The sequence below is a fragment of the Giraffa tippelskirchi genome, chromosome 1 (assembly GCF_054371585.1).
Source record: "Giraffa tippelskirchi isolate mGirTip1 chromosome 1, T2T-mGirTip1v1.2.pri, whole genome shotgun sequence".
Lineage (NCBI taxonomy): Eukaryota > Metazoa > Chordata > Mammalia > Artiodactyla > Giraffidae > Giraffa > Giraffa tippelskirchi.
The window spans coordinates 46,836,339-46,859,588 of NC_137275.1; the positions used below are offsets into that span (position 1 = coordinate 46,836,339).

General features: G+C 39.4%; 1 protein-coding gene across 5 annotated transcripts in view; it reads right to left on the minus strand.

The window, feature by feature from the left end:
* Window positions 1-23,250, minus strand: part of ATP10D (ATPase phospholipid transporting 10D (putative)) — a 129,734-nt gene that overhangs the window by 75,342 nt on the left and 31,142 nt on the right. For 3 of the 5 annotated variants that reach the window (XR_014082179.1, XM_081590617.1, XM_081590602.1), the window contains exon 1: window positions 7,714-7,852. Coding sequence is in view for 1 of the 5 variants with exons in the window: in XM_081590589.1 (XP_081446715.1) it covers window positions 14,464-14,658; window positions 17,081-17,400 (515 nt within the window). In the remaining 4 variants the exon portion in view is untranslated. Of the gene's footprint in view, window positions 1-7,713; window positions 7,853-14,463; window positions 14,659-17,080; window positions 17,408-23,250 lie in introns of those variants that run through there. The other 2 variants (XR_014082178.1, XM_081590589.1) reach the window with 1 other exon arrangement.

Below are 23,250 nucleotides of genomic sequence, written 5' to 3' on the forward strand. Positions count from 1 at the left end.
AATACCTTATATACAAAGTTGAATCCAACTAAAAGAATTCCTTAATTACCTAAAGAGTTTGTTAGTTTACCATGAAAGATAAATCAATGGTTTGCTTTAACAGTTTTTCTTTAGTGTCTGAATATATCAGTTTACTCTTCCATGGAGGGAAGAAACAGAAGACCCAAAAGGTAGGCAGGAATCATATTTTGAAGGTTCAGTCCTACTGCCATTCCTAGAAATAAGGATTTTCATTTCATAAAAAAAAAAGAATGGAAAATCACTCAAGGTTCATAGAAGACTATGAGCCTATTTCTACTTGCTAAATTCTGCTACAGAGTAATGGATGGACTGTTGGGTGTCAGGCTGGTTAGAAAAAGGAAGGGCAGGAAACCAATGGAAATATATTGAAATAATTCAGGGGAGGGATACAGATGGTCACAATCAAGACAGCAGCAAAAAGGAGGGATAAAATGAGATTAAATCAAGACATCTTTGGGTATTAGAGACAAGTATTCCGACTTATTATACACAAAGAAGTTATCAAGGATGATGCTGTGGTTTCAAACCTTCATGGTGAATGGCATTTTTTACCATGTCCCAGATTTTGGAAGTAACTGGATGTATCATGGGGAAGATAATAAATCTAGTTTGAAAAGTTTTAAGTAGGATATAAAATTGAAGAGGTCCAGCATTTTGAGGGTTTTGATCAGAAGTTCACAAGTAGAAATATAGTGCCTACAAGTCCTAGGCACAAAGAGAGCAGCTGACACCTGGTAAGGATATGAGATTCCTTAGGGAAAGAGACTTCAAGGTGATAGAGAAGTAAAGTAAGATCTAAGAGGAAATGTCAGAGAAATCAAGAAAGAAGGAAATTTCAAAATATTTACACTATTTACAACAGCTAGAACATGGTAGCAACCTAGACGTCCATCAACAGATGAATGGATAAAGAAGCTGTGGTTCATACATACAGTGGAATGTTACTCAGCCATCAAAAGGAACAATTTGAGTCAGTTCTAATGAGATGGAGGAACCTAGAGCCTGTTATACAGAGTGAAGTAAGTCAGAAAAATAAAGATAAATGTTGTATACTAATGTATATATATGGAATCTAGAAAGCTGATACTGATGAAATCATTTCCAGAGCAGCAATGGAGATACAGATATAGAGAATAGACTTCAGACATGGTGGGCCAGGGGAGGAAGGAAGGAGAGGGTGGGATGTATGGAGAGAATAACATGGAAACTTACATTACCGTACATCGAATAGATAGCCAATGGGAATTTGCTGTATGATTCAGGGAACTCAAACACGTGCTCTGTAACAACCTACAGAGGTGGGATGGGGAGGGAGATGGGAGGAGGTTCAAGAGGGAGGGGACATATGTATACCTATGGCTGATTCATGTTGATGTCTGGAACAAACTAACAAAATTCTATAAAGCAATTATCCTTCAATTAAAAATAATTTTTTTTTTTTTTTAAAAAGGGAGTCATCAGAGTAACAAAAGCCACAAAGGGATCATGTCTGTGGTATGTGGTTATTAGGATGTCTGCTCTTAAGTAGAGAATATGAAATTGTTGACATGGAGAGTAAAGAAGAAAGTGAGACCTCCAGTGGGTTAAGGCATGATTAGAAGTTGAAGAAGGAGTCTATCTCATGAAGTTTAGCTCTGAAAGGAATAAAGGGTGAAAGTAGCCACTGCGAGGGAAGGGAAGGCAAAGGAAAGTAAGGATGAAAGAACTGGGCAGGAAAAAAGAAAGAATTGGACACACACACAGCATGCAGGGAAGAAGCCCATGGAGAAGGCAAGGGAGGGGAGAGAAGAGAGAATGGAGAGTGTTGGTTGAAGCTATTGAGAAGTAGCAAGGAATGGAATTAAGAACACAGATGAAAGGACTACTATTACAAGGAAGGGAGTTACTGCTTCATGTAAAGTCAGAAGAAAGCAGGTGAAGATGACATAAGAAGGAACTGAGATACCTAATTCACGCTTAATGACCTCTACTTTTTCTATGAAGAAAGGTATAAGGAAAGTTGCTGAGAATTTGTGAAAGTAGGGAGAGAAGACAGACTTGAATACTAGGGTTAAGGATTTTGTTTTTCTTTCAAACATAGTAAATAGAATTCTTCTAAGGGACAAGTTTATTTACTCTCCACTCTACATTGGAACAAAATCCAAATGAGGTTAATTTTATAACTGAATTAACTTCACTATTCCCCATTTGGAGTTCATGCTAGATTTTAAAAAGTGGCTAATTTCCCCAATAGCTGGCTGTGTGTGTGCTCAGTCGCTCAGTGGCATCCGATTCTCTGAGGCCTCATGGACTGGAGCCCATCAGGCTCTTCTGTCCGTGGGATCTTCCAGGCAAGAATACTGGTGTAGGTTGCCAATTCCTCCTCCAGGGGATCTTCCCAACCGAGGGATTGAACCTGGGTATCCTGCATTGGCAGGCAGATTCTTTACCACTGAGACATACTGATCTTGATTTATGCGAGTTACCATGTGATTACCAAAGTGATTAAGTTATGGTTATTCCCTTAGAAAGCTATAGTCAAAATGCAAAGAGACACAAACAGCAATTTTATAAGATGGGTATGCACAGGCTATATGGGGAGCAAATAGCTGGGACATTTAGCTCTGGAGGAGCTTGAGGAGTGGGTCTTGCAGGATGATCTAGAGTGAGTCATGTGAAGAAAAAGGGATAGTGTAACTGTCAAGAGTGACAGTGGAGGCATAATGCCACAGGGTATGGGCATGTACGATGTTTTAAAACTGCAAGCTAAGTGACAATGTTCATTGCCAATCTTAACTAGCTTTGAGAATTTATGTGGTAGACTCAAACTGAGGTTGTATTTCCTTCTCAGACATAGAACTAAAGCTAGTAGAAACTTTCTTCTTTTCTCACAGCCTAAATATACAGCTAGAATTTCCGGCATCTACTTATTTGTTGCTGCGGTATTACTCTCACTGGTCAGGATATAGCACTTATAAACCATCCTTCAGGCAAACTCAATCACCTTAATTCAGTCGCTCAGTCATGTCCAACTCTTTTCGAACCCATGGACTGTAACATGCCAGGCCTCCCTGTCCATCACCAACTCCTGGAGTTTACTCAAACTCATGTCAATTGAGTGATGCCTTCCATCTCATCCTCTGTCATCCCCTTCTCCTCCTGCCCTCAATCTTTCCCAGCATTAGGGTCTTTTCAAATGAGTCAGTTCTTCGCATCAGGTGGCCAAACTATTAAAGTTTCAGCTTCAACATCACTCCTTCCAATGAATATTCAGGACTGATTTTCTTTAGGAAGGGCTGGTTGGATCTCCTTGCTGTCCACGGGACTCTGAATAGTCTTCTCCAACACCACAGTTCAAAAGCATCAATTCTTTGGCTCTCAGCTTTCTTTATAGTTCAACTCTCACATCCATACATGACCACTGGGAAAACCATAGCTTTGACTAGATAGACCTTGGTTGACAAAGTAAGTCTCTGCTTTTTAAAATGCTGTCTAGGTTGGTCATAGCTTTTCTTCCAAGGAGTGTCTTTTAATTTCATGGCTGCAATCACCATCTGCAGTGATTTTGGAGCCCCAAAAAATAAAGTCAGCCACTGTTTCCACTGTTTCCCTGTCTATTTGCCATGAAGTGATGGGACCAGATGCCCTGCTCTTACTTTTCTGAATGTTGAGTTTTAAGCCAACTTTTTCACTCTCCTCTTTCACTTTCATCAAGAGGCTCTTTAGTTCTTCTTCACTTTCTGCCATAAGGGTGGTGTTATCTGCATATCTGAGGTTATTGATATTTCTCCCGGCAATCTTGATTCCCGCTTGTGCTTCTTCCAGCCCAGCATTTCTCATGATGTACTCTGCATAGAAGTTAAATAAGCAGGGTGACAATATACAGCCTTGACATACTCCTTTCCCACTTTGGAACCAGTCTGTTGTCCCACTTCCAGTTCTAACTGTTGCTTTTTGACCTGCATACAGATTTCTCAGGAGGCAGGTCAGATGGTCTGGTATTCCCATCTCTTTCAGAATTTTCCAGTTTATTGTGATCCACACAGTCAAAGGCTATGGCATAGTCAATAAAGCAGAAATAGATATTTTTCTGGAACTCTCTTGCTTTTTTGATGATCCAGCGGGTGTTGGTAATTTGATCTCTGGTTCCTCTGCCTTTTCTCAATCCAGCTTGAACATTTGGAAGTTCACGGTTCACGTACTGTTGAAGCCTGACTTGGGGAATTTTGAGCATTACTTTACTAGCACGTGAGATGCGTGCAATTGTGCGGTAGTTTGAGCATTCTTTGGCATTGCCTTTCTTTGGGATTGGATTGAAAGCTGACCTTTTCCAGTCCTGTGGCCACTGCTGCATTTTCCAAACTTGCTGGCATATTGAGTGCAGCACTTTCACAGCGTCATCGTTTAGGTTTGAAATAGCTCAGCTGGAATTCCATCACCTTCACTAGCTTTGTTCATAGTGATGCTTCCTAAGGCCCACTTGACTTCGCATTCCAGGATGTCTGGCTCTAGGTGAGTGATCACACCATTGTGATTATCTGGGTCGTGAAGATCTTTTTTGTGTAGTTCTTCTGTGTATTCTTGCCACCTCTTCTTAATATCCTCTGCTTCTACTAGGTGCATACCATTTCTGTCCTTTATTGTGCCCATCTCTGCATGAAATGTTCCCCTGGTATCTCTAATTTTCTTGACAAGATTTCTAGACTTTCCCATTCTATTGTTTCCCTCTATTTCCTTGCATTGATCACTGAGGAAAGCTACCCATTTTGCTTCTAGACCCATTTTGTTCAATGTCACCCAGCTTTTATGTCAATGCATAAGCACTGGGGAAAATTGGGAAGAATATATTCGATTATTAATAGTAATTCCACTGGTGGGAGTTGGCTGCAGAGAGGTGAAAAGGTGGAAAATGTGGACTGCTACTTCCTACTTTAACAAATCTAAAGAAAGTATGATTATGAATGAATTTTTCTTTTTGACATTCATTAGTACTTCTCTGAAAAAAACACTAAAAACAATTTATACAATGAATATCACTGGCACAGAGTAGCTCAGATTTATTGACTCAGTTCAGTCACTCAGTTGTGTCTGACTCTTTGTGACCCCATGAACCACAGCACGCCAGGCCTCCCTGTCCATCACCAACTCCCAGGGTTCACCCAAACTTACGTCCATTGAGTCAGTGATGCCATCCAACCATCTCATCCTCTGTCATCCCCTTCTCCCCCTGCCCTCAATCTTTCCCAGCATCAGGGTCTTTTCAAATGAGTCAGCTCTTCACATCAGCTGGCCAAAGTACTGGAGTTTCAGCTTCAACATGAGTCCTTCCAATGAACACCCAGGACTGATCTCCTTTAGGATGGACTGGTTGGATCTCCTTGCAGTCCAAGGGACTCACAAGAGTCTTCTCCAACACCACAGTTCAAAAGCATCAATTCTTTGGCTCTCAGCTTTCCTTATAGTCCAACTCTCACATCCATACAGGACTACTGGAAAAACCACAGCCTTGACCAGACGGACTTTTGTTGACAAAGTAATGTCTCTGCTTTTTAATATGCTGTCTAGATGGCTGACTTTATTTTTTGGGGCTCCAAAATCACTGCAGATGGTGACTGCAGCCATGAAATTAAAAGACGCTTACTCCTTGGAAGGAAAGTTATGACCAACCTAGCCAGATTTACCGGAGGCTTTATCAATTCATAAGTCATTTAATTTTTATATCAATGTTATGTAGTTGGTACTATGAATGCACTATGCCCCACTCCCCACCTCTTACAAATGAGAAAAACTGGCTTAGGCAGGTTAAGTAACTAGTTCAAGGTCACCCAGTTTCTAGTATTTCTGGGATTAAAACAAGGTAAGTAGCCCCAGAGTCTACCTCTCAAATACTGGATTTTACTCCCAGTTATAACAACTTACCAATGACCACCAAATAGAATACGGATTAACTATGTATTAGAAAGTGAATTTCAAGAACTACTTCAGAAAATGTCACACATAAATAAGGTTAATACCTTAGAAGGCCACTAATATTTAGTTTCAAGAATAATGAAATACCATGGATTTATGAGATAATGCTAAAATATTAACATCAGCTAGCATTTTTAAACTCCCAACATCCCAGATGGCTCAGTGGGTAAAGACTCCGCCTGCAATGCAGGAGACATGAGAGATGCCAATTTGATTCCTGGGTTGGGAAAATCTCTTGGAGAGGGAAATGGCAACCCACTCCAGTATTCCTGCCTGAAAAAATCCCACAGACAGAGGAGCCTGGAGGGCTGAAGTCCAAAGGGTTGCAAGAGTTACACACGACTAAGACAAGGCAAGAGAAGGGGACGACAGAGGGTGAGATGGTTGGATGGCATCACCGACTCAATGGACATGAGTTTGGGTAAACTCTGGGAGTTGGTGATAAACAGGGAGGCCTGGTGTGCTGCAGTCCATGGGGTCACAAAGAGTCGGACACGACTGAGCGACTGAACTGAACTGACTGAACTGAAGCACACACACCGAAACACCAACAATACGGTGATTTTTAAAGATCAGAAAACAATATAAGTTCTCGGAGGGCAGGCCCTTTGTTTTTTGTTTAAACCTCTAAATCTCTCAGTGCCTGCAACACAGAGGCACCTAAATTTTTCAGATGATTAACAGTTTTATTTTCAACACACTTCTAATATACTTGAAGCAAATCTTAAAACCTTACCAAAGGGCTGCCATTTTAAAGGCAATCTTAAGAATGTGAGGTTTTTGATAATAGTTCATTCTAACTTAATCGAGGTGTAATAGGGTTTAAATGTTTACTTTCTGTTCTAGCATTTGTTATTTCCCAATGATACTTTCCCAAATAAAATGAAGCACCTCGTGAAAGATCACAGTCTTTCACAAATAAGAACCAAATTATCTGTATAAAAATGTTAATGCTTCTTGCAAAAGCTTGCAAAGTTTAATGACCCCATATTTTCAACTTACTTTTACTGAGAAATAATTAGTACTTTAAAGTAATTTCTTTGTATTTCACAGGAATTTAAGTTAGTACATTAACTTAAATGAATAACAATAAACAGACTATCTTTATTTCTCTATATTCTTATAATTTGTTCCAAGAAGAGTGAGGGGTAGGCATTGGAATGTAAGCATTATTTCTTCCACAACACCAAAAAATAGGCAAATTACATAGAATAACAGTTAATAAATAAAAAAGAATTACCAGATTCTATTATGAAATGCAATCATAAAATGATATCTCAGACTAGACTTTAAAACAACTGCAAAGAATATTGCCTCTCATCTTCAAGTTTATATGCAAATCATCTAAAATAGATCCAAAGGACACCTGAGAAAAAAATTATACCATGTCTCCCATTAGGAAATTGTAATAAAAGGCTTCCCAAGTAGTGCAGTGGTAAAGAATCTGCCTGCCAATGCAGGAGATGAGAGAGACACGAGTTCGATGCCTATTTAGGAAGATCCCTTAGAGGAGGAAATGGCAACCCACTCCAGTATTCTTGCCTGGAAAATTTCATGGACAGAGGAGCCTGGTGGGCTACAGCCCATGGGGCCATGGAGAGTTGAACACAACTGAGAGACCAAGCACACACAGTGTTTTACAAAATTCTCAATTACTGATTAAATAATTTGATCATGTAACAAATATAGACTCTAGCTTGTAGTTATTATTAACCTACAATAACTGTAATAGCTAATTTTTACTTAGCGGGCTTCTCTGGTGGCTCAGATGGTAAAGAATCTGCCTGCGATGCAGGAGAACTGGGTTCGATCCCTGGGTTGGGAAGATCCCCTGGAGGAGGGCATGGCAACCCACTCTAGTATTCTTTCCTAGAGAATCCCCATGGACAGAGAGGCCTGGCGGGCTACATTCCATGAGGTCACAAAGAGTCAGATACAACCAAGTGACTGAGCACACTTACTTAGCACTTGGAAAGGGGTAGGTGCTATGCTTACTGTTTGATACTATTTTATTCATAATGAAAGAAATTGGAATTTAGTTAGTTTACATAATTTTTCCCAAGACTACACAGCTACTCAGTATGAGAATCAGAACTTTTTAGAGCAACCCTAAAGAGCAAACATACAATATCAACTCTAAACTCACACTAAAAATTAGAATTCATGTACAAGAATTTGTATTTAAAAATATATAAGAAATATTCTATTTGCTAAATTTGACACTGAGTAATCTTAGCACAACTGCACTCATCTCACACACTAGTAAAGTAATGCACAAAATTCTCCAAGCCAGGCTTCAGCAATACATGAACCGTGAACTTCCAGATGTTCAAGCTGGTTTTAGAAAAGGGAGAGGAACCAGAGATCAAATTGCCAACATCTGATGGATCATCGAAAAAGCTAGAGAGTTCCAGAAAAACATCTATTTCTGCTTTATTGACTATGCCATAGCCTTTGACTGTGTGGATCACAAAAAACTGTGAAAAATTCTGAAAGAGATGGGAATACCAGACCACCTGACCTGCCTCTTGAGAAACCTGTATGCAGGTCAGGAGGCAACAGTTAGAACTGGACATGGAACAACAGACTGGTTCCAAATAGGAAAAGGAGTACATCAAGGCTGTATATTGTCACCCTGCTTATTTAACTTCTATGCAGAGTACATCATGAGAAAAGCTGGGCTGGAAGAAGCACAAGCGGGAATCAAGATTGCCGGGAGAAATATCAATAACCTCAGATATGCAAATAACACCACCCTTATGGCAGAAAGTGAAGAAGAACTAAAGAGCCTGTTGATGAAAGTGAAAGAGGAGAGTGAAAAAGTTGGCTTAAAGCTCAGCGTTCAGAAAACTAAGATCATGGCATCTGGTCCCATCACTTCATGGGAAATAGATGGGGAAACAGTGCAAACAGTGTCAGACTTTATTTTTTTGGGCTCCAAAATCACTGCTGATGGTGACTGCAGCCATGAAACTAAAAGATGCTTACTCCTTGGAAGGCATGTTATGACCAAGCTAGACAGCATATTAAAAAGCAGAGACATTGCTTTGCCAACAAAGGTCCATCTAGTCAAGGCTATGGTTTTTCCAGTAGTCATGGATGGATGTGAGAGTTGGACTGTGAAGAGAGCTGAGTGCCGAAGAATTGATGCTTTTGAACTGTGGCGTTGGAGAAGACTCTTGCGAGTCCCTTGGACTGCAAGGAGATTCAACCAGTCCATCCTAAAGGAGATCAGTCCTGGGTGTTCAATGGAAGGGCTGATGTTGAAGCTGAAACTCCAATACTTTGGCCACCTCATGCGCAGAGTTGACTCATTGGAAAAGATCCTGATGCTGGGAAGGATTGGGGGCAGGAGGAGAAGGGGACGACAGAGGATGAGACGGCTGGATGGCATCACCGACTCGATGGACATGGGTTTGGGTAGACTCTGGGAGTTGGTGATGGACAGGGAGGCCTGGCGTGCTGCGACTCATGGGGTCGCAAAGAGTGAGACACGACTGAGTGACTGAACTGAGCTGAATCTTAAAATTTGTCAAAATATGGATTTTGTTCATCAGATAGTCACTGTAAAATTCTACTTCCTATAGCTATGTTTTGAAGGCAGGGATTGTATCAACATTTCATCTATCCCTGGCATATGAAAGCATTTAAACATCATTGAATGATTCATAGCACCGTTTCAGTAAAGTGCTCTATGACTTTAAAAACCATGGCCTTTTACTATTTTTTTTATTTTTCTATACAACACATCATTTTTTTTCTGGTTCCCCTTAGACTATATAAAAAAAAAAAAAAGAGATGGGAGAATGGCATGGAAGCATGTAAATTATCATATGTGAAACGAATTGCCAGTCCATGTTCAATGCATGATACAGGGTGCTCGGGGCTGGTGCACTGGGATGACCCGGAGGGATAGGATGAGGAGGGAGGTGGAAGGGGGGTTCTGGAAGGGGAAAACATGTACGCCCATGGTGGATTCATGTCAATGTATGGCAAAACAAATACAATATTGTAAAGTTAAAAGATAGAAAATAAACTAATTAAAAAAAAGAGAATATTTTCTTATTTAAGTACAGTTCACAGCATCTTTGGGATTTGCCTGGTGGCACAGATGGAAAGAATCTGCCTGCAACGAGAAGAGACCAGGGTTCAATCCCTGGGTCGGGAAGATCCCCTGGAGAAGGGAATGGCAACCTACTCTAGTATTCTTGCCTGGAGAATTCCACGGACAGAGGAACCTGGCAGGCTACACAGTCCACAGAGTCACAAAGAGTTGGACATGACTGAGCAACTAATACACACACACAGAGCATACACAGCATCTCACAAAAGAGAAAAAAAGTTACTTTGCTTCAATAAGTCTTTAAAACAAATTTTGGGAAAGCCACTGAAGAATTCTAATAACAAACAAAATTCAGATTTCTACATACATCAGCTTAAGTATCACTTCTTCAGAGAAGGCTTCCCTAATCATTTGCTCATATAAAATTAAAGACAGCTCTATTATCAGGACAAGGCTTTGAGTTATTTTTCTCCCAAAACAAAAGAAAATTATGTCATCTGGTTGAACTCCTAGTCAAGTGAGCCTTAAATTTGTTCAGAACATACTTCCTTTTATTATAAAACTAGACTTTTAAACTGAGATATCTTTTATTCTGACTTGCAAACTAAAATATAACAGAAGGTTATTTTATAAGTTTGACAGATTAGGAATTACTGTCGTATGAAAGTTGGCTCTGTATCAGAGCACTGAAGTCAACCCAAGAAATATGCCCCATGCTTTGGGATCTCAGACGAGTAGCACTTGTCAAACAGAGCCTGTGAAGTTTCTCCAAAGGCTGAAAAAGGTGCCTACCTTTGAATTCAAAGCTCAGTCTTTTATCTTGTCACATGTTCTCCCTTTAGGATTTAAGTCAAACTCCTAACTTCAGAATCACCTCTAAATGGACTGATGACTTTGAAATTTCTCTCTGCAGCCTTTCCTTCCTTCCAGAACTTCTGTCATATATTCCTATTTGCCCACTGGCCATTCCTCTGGGATCCCTGTCTTGCTATCATTTCTAGTTCATTCTACCTTAGATGAACTTAATGCTCTCTATTTCTATCAGTGGTATTTTTACCCTACAAAGCTGAAAAAAAATCACAAAAGTTCACCAAATTCCATTGGGCCCTTCTTCACACTATCTATTCTATGAATCCCTTCCTGCACTTAGCACGTACTCCTGGTAGTGCCCTGGTTTGATTAGTAGAGGCAGATCCATAAAGAAGCCATTCTTATGACCTGAACTGACCAATATTCCTTAAAGCACAACTTTTACTATGCTGTTTCTTAGCTCAAAACATGGATTCTGTACCACTCAAGGAAAATATCTGTGATGGTTAATTTTATGAGTCAACTTCACTGGTCGAAAGGATACTCAGGTACCTGGTTAAATATTATTTCTAGGTGTCTCTGGGAGTGTTTCTGGAAGAGATGAACATTTGAATTGGTGAACTGAGTAAAGCAGATGGCCCTTCCCAGTATAGGTGGGCATCATCCAATCTGTTGAGGGCTTGAATAGAACAAAAAGGTGAAGGAAGGCTGAATTCACTCTCTGCCTGACTGAATCAGTACACTGATCTGCCCTGAAAATTCCTGGTTCTCAAGCCTACAGACACGGATTGGAATCTACACCATCACTCTCTGGCCTTCAAACTACACAACAGACAATTCTCTGCCAGGCTACAATCCATGGAGTCGCAAAGTGTCCCGAAGGGACTTCTTAGCCTCCACAATCCCATGAGCCAATTCCTTATAATAAATCTTACTCCTATTGATTGTATTTCTCTAGAGAGCTCTTTTATTCAGTGTGTAAGCAGTAGCCTGGGCATGACATCTCTCCATAGCAGGCCTCAAATTCCCCTTTTATTTCTTATTGTTGTTGTTTAGTCCCTAAGTTGTGTCTGACTCTTTGCAACCCACGAACTGTGGCCTGCCAGGCTCCTCTGTCCATAGGATTTCCCAGGCAAGAATACTGGAATGGGTTGCCATTTCCTTTTTTGGGGCATCTTCCTGACCAAAGGATCGAACCCACATCTCCTGCATTGGCAGATGAATTCTTTACCACTGAGTCACCAGGGGATCCCCTTATTTCTAATTATAGCCCTTTTACTGGGCCACTACCATCAGGCCAAATTAACATACTCATTATCCTCAGAATACTCCATAAACCTTCCAAACTCTGCAATGAAAAAAAGTGACACCAAAACCTTATTTGTAAAGTAGTAAACACAATGAGAATTTCATAAATCTATCCTTAATGATAACTTTTTAAGAAGTAGATACATTTCTCATGAAAAGGAACTTCAGAGAATTAACCTTATAAACTTTGTAATTGGCATTCACAAAAGCCACATGAATAAAGGACTTTAAAATATTGCTCCTTGAAAAGGGAACCCTCCTACACTATTGGTGGGAATGTAAATTAATGCAACCAGTATGGAGGTTCCTTAAAAAACTAAAAATAGAGCTACCATATGATCCAGCAACCCTACTCTTGGGCATATACCCACAGAAAATAGTAATTTGAAAAGACACAATGCACCCCTATGTTCATAGCAACACTCTTTAAAACAGCCAAGACATGGAAGCAATCTAAGCGTCTACTGACAAATGAATGGATAAAGAAGGTAAAATATGTATATTCATACATACATATACACACAGTGGAATACTACTCAGTCATAAAAAAGAATGAAATAATGCCATTTACAGCAACATGGATGCAGGTAGAGATCATACTAAGTGAAGTAAGTCAGAAAGAAAAAGATATATCACTTATATATGGAATCTAAAATATAACACAAATGAATTTATCTGTGAAATAGAAACAGACTCACAGACACAGAGAACAAACTTGTAGTTGCCAAAGGGGAGGAGGGTGGGAGAAAGAAGGATTCCGAGTTTGGGATTAACTGATACAAACTATTATTTATAGAATGGATAAATAACAAGGTCCCAATGTATAGCACAGGGAACTATATTTAATATTCTATAATAAATCACTTACCAACTGAACTACAAGGGAAGCACTATAATAAATCACAATGGAAAAGAATATGAAAAACAATGTATATATATGTATAACTGAATCTGCTGTACAGTAGAAATTAACATAACTATACTTTAATAAATTAAAAAATATATTCTCTTTGATATATTAATTCCATTCCTAATTATAATGGGGAAATACTCATAGATCTTCAATACTTCTGTATAAGAATACTCACTGATACATTCTCAAAATTATATAAATATGGGAAACGTTTAAATTATCTTAGAGTCTAATTGCAGACAATGCAGCTATTAAAAGTGCTTTCTTGATGGATAAAGTCATGGGAAATGTTTACGATGTAAATTAGGCTAAAAGAATAAAAACAATATATGTAATACAACCCCAATTTTGTAAACTGTCCCACATTTCTCTACCACACACAATATGTATGACTTCAAGGAACACATCACAACATTATAAATAGTTGTCTCTGGACACTAGCACTGAAATTTGTAAATGTAGTCATTAACATACAGCAGAGTTAAACACTCACCTTAATGGACGTCACTCTTTGCTACATAGGCTATTTCATAAATAGTTGAAATACAAGTCTCCAACAGAGCAAGTATGCTCCTTATAAGTCCTCCTATTACGAATGCCCTCAGCTGCTGCTGCAACAGGAAGGGTTTTATAGGCTTCTTGCTTTGTTCACAAAAAAGAATGCACTTCTCTGTATCTCACAATCCCTTTCCTCTACAAGAAACTCACCTTCTATCATATCCCATCTTGTTTTTTTTATTCATTCATATATTTCATATCCCATCCTCTTAATCCCAAATTGTAAATATCTAGGGTCCATCCTAAAGGAGATCAGTCCTGGGTGTTCATTGGAAGGACTGATGTTGAAGCTGAAACTCCAATACTTTGGCCACCTCATGTGAAGAGTTGACTCATTGGACAAGACCCTGATGCTGGGAAGGATTAGGGGCAGGGGGAGAAGGGGACGACAGAGGATGAGATGGCTGGATGGCATCACCGACTCGATGGACATGGGTTTGGGTAGACTCTGGGAGTTGGTAATGGACAGGGAGGCCTGGGGTGCTTCGATTCATGGGGTCACAGAGTCAGACACGACTGAGCAACTGAACTAACTAACTAACTAAAAGCTATTTGCTTGCTTTCCTTCTTACGGTTTGAAGTTTAATTCTTTCAGCTCTACTTATACCTAAATTATAGAAGATTTTACTTTATCAACATCTGGGTTGACAATGGTTTAATGTGTTTATTGTTTTCCTATGATCCTGAATTAAATGCACTCTAGGATTTTAATAAATATTAGTTAAAAACACCATCCCACCCCCAAAAGTGTCCTAGTCACACCTAAGGGGTGGAGAATAACATTCTGCATGTTTCTAAATGATGCATATATATTCCCCAGCACAGCTTCTGTTACACTTACCTACTATAAACTTTAGTTAAAAGGTTGTTGATCTGTTTGTCAATTTTGTATTTTCGGTAATCTTCCAAGCCATCTTTAATTGCAATAACTGTAAGGACAACCACCAGAGGCAGCATAGTAATTTCCTTTTGGAAGGCTTCTACCAAAGGCACCCAGTTCAGAACAACTAGAAACAGGAAATATAAATTGGCGACTCTGAAACCCAAACACACACAAGGAGATGTTAACAAAGCAAAGCCTGGAACAAAAGAGGTAAAAGACCTGATGGTGTTTTTCCACAAGTTTCTATCAGTTGATTTTCGATGCTACAAAACAGAACTAGTGAAATCTAACAAATCTGAATGAACCATTTATTATCCCTGCAGACATCTGGTTGGACATACTCTAATAAATGTGAGGTATCATTTATTAAATATATTATAGTCAATATTGCAGTATGACCATTTTGAGTTGTGTAACATAATAAAGCACAATAGGAAGTACTACTTTCTTTTAAAAAGTTCAAAAAACTTAAGAGGAAATTCAAAGTTAATGCATTGCAAAAACAAAAAATCAACTGTTTCAGAAGTTAACTTGATTGTCCAAACATTAGATTCAAACAAGGTTCAAAATAATTAGAAAACCCTGAGGGTTTATTTTTCCCTGAGATCAACGCTTCCATTTCTGCTTTCACATTACTGAGAACTACTTTTTAAGGAACTACTTCTCTCTTTTATATAATCAAATATTTCCCACTGGACCCTAAGGCAAATGCAAGCAGCCCCTTTCCTTAAAAGAAACAAACTAAATCTCAATTTTGCATGGTCCCTTGAATTTTTATCACATATTTTTCCCACGGCCAAACTTCTCAAAATAATCTACACGTATTCCTCGTTTCTCACCTCCAATTCCTCTTACGCTGAAATTTTTGGCTACTTGCAACCATTTTGCTATTCGCAACCCTTTTTGCTTCTTCTGTGGCTTCAATAGTTTGCATATACAGTTAAGTCGCTCAGTCATATCCGACTCTGCGACCCCATGGACTGCAGCACGCCAGGTTAACTGCATCTGTATCTATAGGGCTGGGCCCTGAACTCAATTCAGGTTCCAGGTTCTAATTCTATCATGGGCACAACTGCAAACTCTATACAAGATAGAAACATCCATAGTAGTTAAAACCATTAATTCGACAAATTCACATCTGTACTTTAACTATATCCACTGTTCCATAACTGCATGGAATATACAGAGAATAAAAAATGAGGAATATATATGAAATGAATAATACTGGAAAAAAATAACAATAAACGCTGAGAATCTCTATACTCATGTTAGCATCTCAAACTCAACATTTACAAAAACAACATAACCTTTGAGCCAATCTTCTTTTTATTCCTGTCTTTCCTTTTTCTGTTAATCCTCCTGGTCATCACAACTCAATTTGCTCACATCATCTTTTCACTCCTTTCACTTAATTCCTTACATCTATTCATAGTATCTGTAATAGATTATCCTCTTTTTCATCCCCACATTGTTCTAAGTTCAGGTCTCTATTACAGCTTGCCAAGATATATGCAGCATCTTCCTAAATGTTCTATCCTGCTTTCAATTAGCCTCTAACAGTATCAGTCACAGAGGACTACTTCCCAGGCCTCCAGCAAATCTTCTATGCCATTGCCATTCCGCTTTTCTTTGTATTCCTGCCTCCATCTGAAATGTGCTTTACAGACATCTCTGTGTTGAAAATCTCAACCTTCATAATTAAGTTCACATGCCACTTTCCTTCTATCGCTCTGGCTAGTAGTAGCATTTCTCTTTTTGAGGCTTCCATCCTAGTTGGCAGCACCTTACAGCACTGATCACATCCACTGTGTCTTTCCATTGTATACACATCTTGCTGCCCTTGCTAAATATAAGGCTCCATAAGGAAAGAACCTTCATGTAACCTTGCATTTCCTTCAATACTTAACCTGATGAAAGGACTTCAACAAATACATATTACACTGAATTATATCTGCTACACCTAATCTTACAGCTTACATCTGTATTTACTTCAGAGCTCTATTTCCTCCTTTTATCAGGAAGAAAAAGCTAGGAGCTAGTGGCTAAGACTCCCTGCTCCCCAATGCAAGGTGCCCAGGTTCAATCCCTGGTCAGGGAACAAGATCCCACATGCTGCAACTAAAGGTTCCTTATGTCACAATGAAGATTTAAAATCTCACATACTGTAACTGAGACCCAGAGCAGCCAAAGAAGTAAATAAATAAATATTTTTTAAAAAAGAAGAAAAGGCTATAAGTCAAATTAAAATGCAGAATTAGCATTCTTTTAATGGAAAGAACACAAAAGCAAGACTGAGTAGACTGAAGGTCACAGCCCCTTGTTCACTAATGGCAGGACACTGGTTAAACTACAGGGCCAACCTTAGTTTCCTCATCTGTAATACGAAGATAACAATATCTTCTCTTGTCACAAGAAAGCATTTTATTAGTCCTATGGACCCTACCAGAATCGTCAAAGATAATGTCACAAGCCTTAGGCTTAGGTAACAGACAACATTATGAAAATGAAAAATCTTATATATCAATCAGAATGACAATGAAAATTCTAAGTTTTTTTCCCCCAAAAATAAAAGTACCTGTGAAATTGTTCAAACAAATTTCTTGGCACAAAATTCAACAGCGTGTACTTTGTAGTCCGTATTCTGTTATTCACGTAGGTTCCAGAGAACTTTTCATACTCCTCCTTGAAGAGCTGGAGGTGGGGAACAACCACCCGATGCTTTCCTGCCAGTTTGGGGGTCTGGGAGGACTTGCCCCCGCAGGCAAGCAGAGAGGAATAGCTGTATGGCCTCTCGTCATCCTCTGTGTTTGTACGGCCGATCAGCCGCTGCCAGTGATACCTGGCCCACTGAAGAGGCTCGGTCATGTCCAAAATGCGGTAAGATCTAGGTTGCATAGGTGATCTGGCAAAACCAAGAAAAATCCATTAAAACAATCCTCATAAACTTCTGGAAAGTCTTAAAGAAGAGTAACGTTAGTAAGATTAAATTTTTTCTATCCTAAACAAACAAATGACTCAACAGATTATTTAGTATTGTTTTGTTGTTTAGTTGCTCAATCGTGTCTGACTCTTTTGCGACCCCATGGACTGCAGCCTGCCAGGCTCCTCTGTCTATGGGATTTTCTGGGCAAGACTACTGGAGACGGTTGCCATTTCCTCCTCCAAGGGATCTTTCCAACGCAGGGATCAAACCCACGTCTCCTACACTGTAGGTGGATGCTTTACCTCTGAGCCACCTGAGAAGCCTTATTTAGTCTAGAAGGTATCAATATGAGAGTAAAACAAGTCACTAAAACTCCATTTTAACCAAACCTTAACGAAATAGAGCATACACCTTCTTCCTTGTGGGCTGATCACCTAAGCAACAAGAGATAGCACCCAAAAGGCCACTCCATAAGTTGAGGCAAAAACTTTGTGCTTAATGTGTACAAGTCTCAATTTATCTAATCAATTTTCTCATCCTTGAAATGGGATTGTCACAAGTCAAGAGACTGTTGGAAGGATTAAGGGAATAACATATAAATCACCTAGCATGAAGTCTGATACAGAGGAAGCAATCAGTAAAGCCCATGCATATTACAAAAATAGCCACAAATGCTTTCCATCCCTGTAGTCACATCCCTTTACCCATGAAGTGGTAAAGTCTTTCTCTATCTGCTGAATCTAGGCTTGGTCTCGTGGCTTGCTTTGACTAATGAAACACTAGTAAACCTGATACAAGCAGAGGCTTGCAAAGTGCCTGCTCATGAGACTCCCTTAACAACTCCTTTCCCACTGCTCTTGAACCCAGCAGCCACTACCATGTGTCTAGCCCAGGCTGGTAGTACTCAGGATGATGAGTACTCATGACCCACTTAGCAACCATTGCTGCTATCAGCATAGGGGTGAGGCCACTGAATGCCAGCAGACCAACAACACCTGAGTGTGCCCAGATGATACAATCTAGAGCAGAGATGAGCTGTTCCAACTGAACTCAACCCCCACTGCCAACCCACTACACTGTGAGTCAATGAAAGTCATACACCAAGTTTTGGGGTGGTTTGATAGAAAACAAAATCTCTTACATCTCTTCCCTTATTTTCCCTATTTTCAAGTGTTTATTTTCCAAAAAATTCAGCCCTTTTTAGAACATGAGCTCATTAATTTAAGAAAAAAAAAATCAAATGTTCATTAAGAGCACACCCTATTCCAAGCACTTTGCAAAAAGTATTTAAGGAGATCAAACTAGTCCATCCTAAAGGAAATCAGTCCTGAATATCCACTGGAAGGACCGCTGCTGAAGCTGAAACTCCAATACTTTGGCCACCTGATGCGAAGAACTGACTCACTGGAAAAGACCCTGATGCTGGGAAAGACTGAAGGCAGGAGGAGAAGGGGATGACAGAGGATGAGATGGTTGGATGGCATCAGTGACATGAATTTGAGCAAGCTCAGGGAGTTGGTGATGGACAGGGAAGCCTGGCGTGCTGCAGTCCATGGGGTCACAAAGAGTCAGACATGACTGAATGACTGAACGGAACTGATCTTATTTAGTATTTACATTAATCTTATGTCAGTCGTTATTTCTACTTCACAAGAGAGGAAATAGTTTAGGGAAGTTAAGTGACTTGCTGAAATTTACATGGTTAGCATGTAGGTAAGGTTGATTCAAATCAAATCTTTCCAACTCATTCTGTTTTTAACTGTTAATGTGCTTCATTTAACTTCACATCCAGAGTAGCTGGCGCTTAGTAGATGGCCAGTAAAAGTTCACTGAGTAGACGAGGAGTGTGGAGGGGAAGGTCTGGAAGCCTTCCTGTCTATTCTTGCATTATCAATGTCATTGCATTTACTTGATCATTTTAGGATAGAGTTCACTTCTGGAGATTTTTAGTAAATCTGTGGGTGTGTCCTGATAATCTGTATTGGTAATAAAACTCCCCTGATGAATCAGATTCAGGTGGTTCATGACTGCATCTGCAGAAAAACTAGGTTACGTGGTAGAAAGTACATGAGGTTAGAAATACAGAGACCTGGATCCTCATCTCCAGAATCTCAGGGTCTAGGTGAGGCAATAGGTATGTAAATATACAAATGCAATCCCAAGTGCAAAAGAGTCTTCAAGGTAACGAAGTAGTTTGGGCAAATTCTTTAAGCTTCCTTCCTTCCTAAGCTTCATTTTAAGTTTATAACATGTCTATTATTTTCTCTAAAGTAGTATAACTAATCAGATATAGAAATTATCCCCCTAAGCATATTAAAATTATATCCAGCTTTCATGGATCTGAAATCATAAATCAATACATAGCAGCACTGGAAGATTTGGTCCTATTCTAGTAATTCTAGTGAATCAATATTTTTAATAATCCATTCAGCTAATACACTTATTTACTCTATATGGGTCCTTAGGCAATCCAAGGGATTACAGTTAAGCAGCATCACTATTAATGTACTTATAGAAAATAAATTGAATCACAAATAATCTCACAAGAATTCATCAGATCTTTAAAACTTAAAACAATAAACACAAGTAAGAGGCAGAAACTCCCCTTTAATGGGAAGAACACAATAGCCTCCAAATGTGTGTATTTGTGCCTGGATAGTGGACCCATAATACACAGCGTCTACTATCAGTGAGAGAAAATGGCCAAAAAGTCAGTTTCATCAGTTGTATACTAGGAATAGAAACAAGACAAAAAAAGTTCTGCCCCATCAGTTTGCTGTCCTTTGGAGTTTGCTCTCTCAAATATCTGTCCACAAAGTTAAATCAAAGTACACTGACTGGTCAAAGTCGTCCTCTTTTAATAGAATGTTTTAACAATCTATCTCTGAAGTAATTTGAAAAGCCTATTTTTCACTTCAGTACAGGCGATGCAACAATATGGGAGCTTGGGTGCCCACCCTCTTCATTGTAGAAAATCCACACATAACTTGTACTTGGCCTTGCATTTCCAGTTTCCAGGCATCCGCAGACTCATCTAGCTAGGATTTGGTAATACTCTAAACATTTACTACTGAAAAGTATCCTAGTTTAAGTGGATCCCTGCAGTTCCAACCTGCATTGTTCAAGGGTCAACTATATAAATTAGCTTCTTAACCTATAAGTAGTAATGAGAGCTTGAAGAGCTTAAAGTAGTTCATAAGATATCCAGAAATCTTCCCAGAATAAGGTTGTAAGATACTGCTTTATCATGGAATCGATAGATAATGTAAAATACTTAATATAAGCACTAAACACTTTCAATGTTTTTCATCCCATCAGGTGACCATTATGACAAAACTTAATTTTTAGAAGGTTGAAACTAATACAACTTTATATTATTTCTGGAAACCTTAAGAGTTTGCATTTACAATTAAACTCTTAAGACACAGGAGTGTGCATCCTGCTAGGGCCCTCAATCTCATACAACAATCTAGATTCTACTTAGATTTTTAAATTTCAGAATAGAGTTTGAGAATGCAAACTTAGAAATGATGAAGCAAATACAACACGTGGAAAGTGTTAACCTCAGGTCACCTTTCCCCATTCACTCAGTTCCAAAGAGGCAATTCTACAAATGGAAAATGTTTCATTGCCAAAGTATCCCCCGGCCCACCTTCCTCCGAGCCTCTTCAGTGCCCTTAAACTTGCATTAGGTCCTCTTTTTTACTCATACTATCTCCCTCCTTTTCATCTTCAAGGAACTGCAGTAAACACAGAATTGGGACTGGCTCAGTGCCCTTCTCAGCATCCTCTCTGTCATGGAGTCTCTGTCCTACTCTCTAAGGCCATGTAACTTATCATTTTGTAATGACCCTCCTTCCCTTCGGCACTGCCACTCTTGCCTGAAAAGTAACGATTGGATTAAAGAACTGATCTCCAGTGTTCTTGCCTGGAGAATCCCAAGGACAGAGGAGCCTGGTGGGCTACAGTCCATGGAGTCACAAGTGTGGAGGTAATTAACATGTGGTGAAAATCCTTTCAAATCTCCAGCTTAGAATTTATACCATCTTAGATTCAGGAGGAATGACCAAGGAATCTACTTAGTCACTCTAGCTCAGTGCTTTCAAAATTTAACTGCTAGGACAGTGGGAAATGCATTCTATTATGCAGTAGATACACATATACAGCTGAAACAAAAGTACTACAAAGCAATTCTTGCCCTTCCTACTTGCCATGCAAGCATCTTCTATTCTACTCTGTTCTCTTTCTCTTTCTCAATCTCTCTCATTTTAATACTGGTCAAGCTGGCACTGAATTGGTTTCAAGGTCCACTAATATGCTGCTCTATACACTTTGGAAAGACACCGATTGCATGTGGCTCCTCATGGGTTGGAGGCAGACATGCAAGAGTGAATAGATAGATCACTTTTAGCTCCTCTGATGGTAGAAGGCAACCAAAACACAGTAGTTGGACTAAACGCCCAGGAGAGGGCAATACTTTCCCCAGTAGCAAGAAGCCAGAAGTAGCTTTTTCACCTTTCTCCACCTACCTCAGCAAAGTTAAAAGCACACAGATACTTAGAAAAGGCTTCATTATTACTTTCACATAAATGTTCAGGAAATTTTTTCCTTAAGATATGCTGCTGCTGCTGCTAAGTCGCTTCAGTCGTGTCCGACTCTGTGCGACCCCATAGACGGCAGCCCACCAGGCTCCGCCGTCCCTGGGATTCTCCAGGCAAGAACACTGGTGTGGGTTGCCATTTCCTTCTCCAGTGCATGAAAGGGAAAAGTGAAAGTGAAGTCGCTCAGTCGTGTCCGACTCTTAGTGACCCCATAGACTGCAGCCCACCAGGCTCCTCCAACCATGGGATTTTCCAGGCAAGAGTACTGGAGTGGGGTGCCATTGCCTTCTCCGGAAAGCAAATCACAGTAAATCATATCTCATCAAGAATCAGCAAGAATCTTGACATTTTAAAGCTTAGACTTTAGAGATTATTTAATCTAGAAGTCACAAACCAGTAGCTCCTAAGCAAATTTCTACCTAATGATATATTCTGTATCATGGTGTTGGCAAACACATTGTTTTACACTTTTAGAATATAGGACTAAAATTTTAAAATAGAGAAATTCACATAAAATACTGATAATTAACTTCTTTTAAAAAGAAAAAAGTACAGAACACCGGGCATATATTTTCACATGGTGGTAAACATCGAAATTTTTTACCATAGCTCCTCATCCTAACCCTGCCTTTTCTGGTTCACCAATTTTAATTGAATGAATGAACACTCTGATCATCACTTTCTGACAAATCAAATTTCTCCTCTATAGACCCAGGTTTGAGTATCAGTTGCATCACTTAATAGCTATGTGGTCCACATAATTAACCTGTTAGCCTCAGCTGGATAAGGAACACAAGGAGGCACCATGAAGTGTCATGGGGCACACAGTAGATTAACAATATTCATTCTTTTCCCCACTCTTCTCCTTGGTTGTTTCTCAACATAAGGCAAGGTTGCAAACTCTAAATTGGGCTGAAGTCCAAACTTTCAACATATTGCTTGCAAATTAAGGTTGTCCAAGTCTAAATAAATGCTCTGTTCAATATATCTAATGATACTTGCAAAGTAAGCAATGTTCAGTAGGATACAAATAGAGATCCAATCACAAAAGACAGGCAAGACACAAAATGACCTTATATCATCTGATCTCATCCTCAACCATTAACTCTACAATTCATTCTATGTTTGTGAACAAACTGTATTCCACTCCTGCGGTGTCTTCCAAGCTCCCCCAACAAGAATGCCCTGGGGGCCCTGTTACTCAGCATCCCCTAGGCCTCT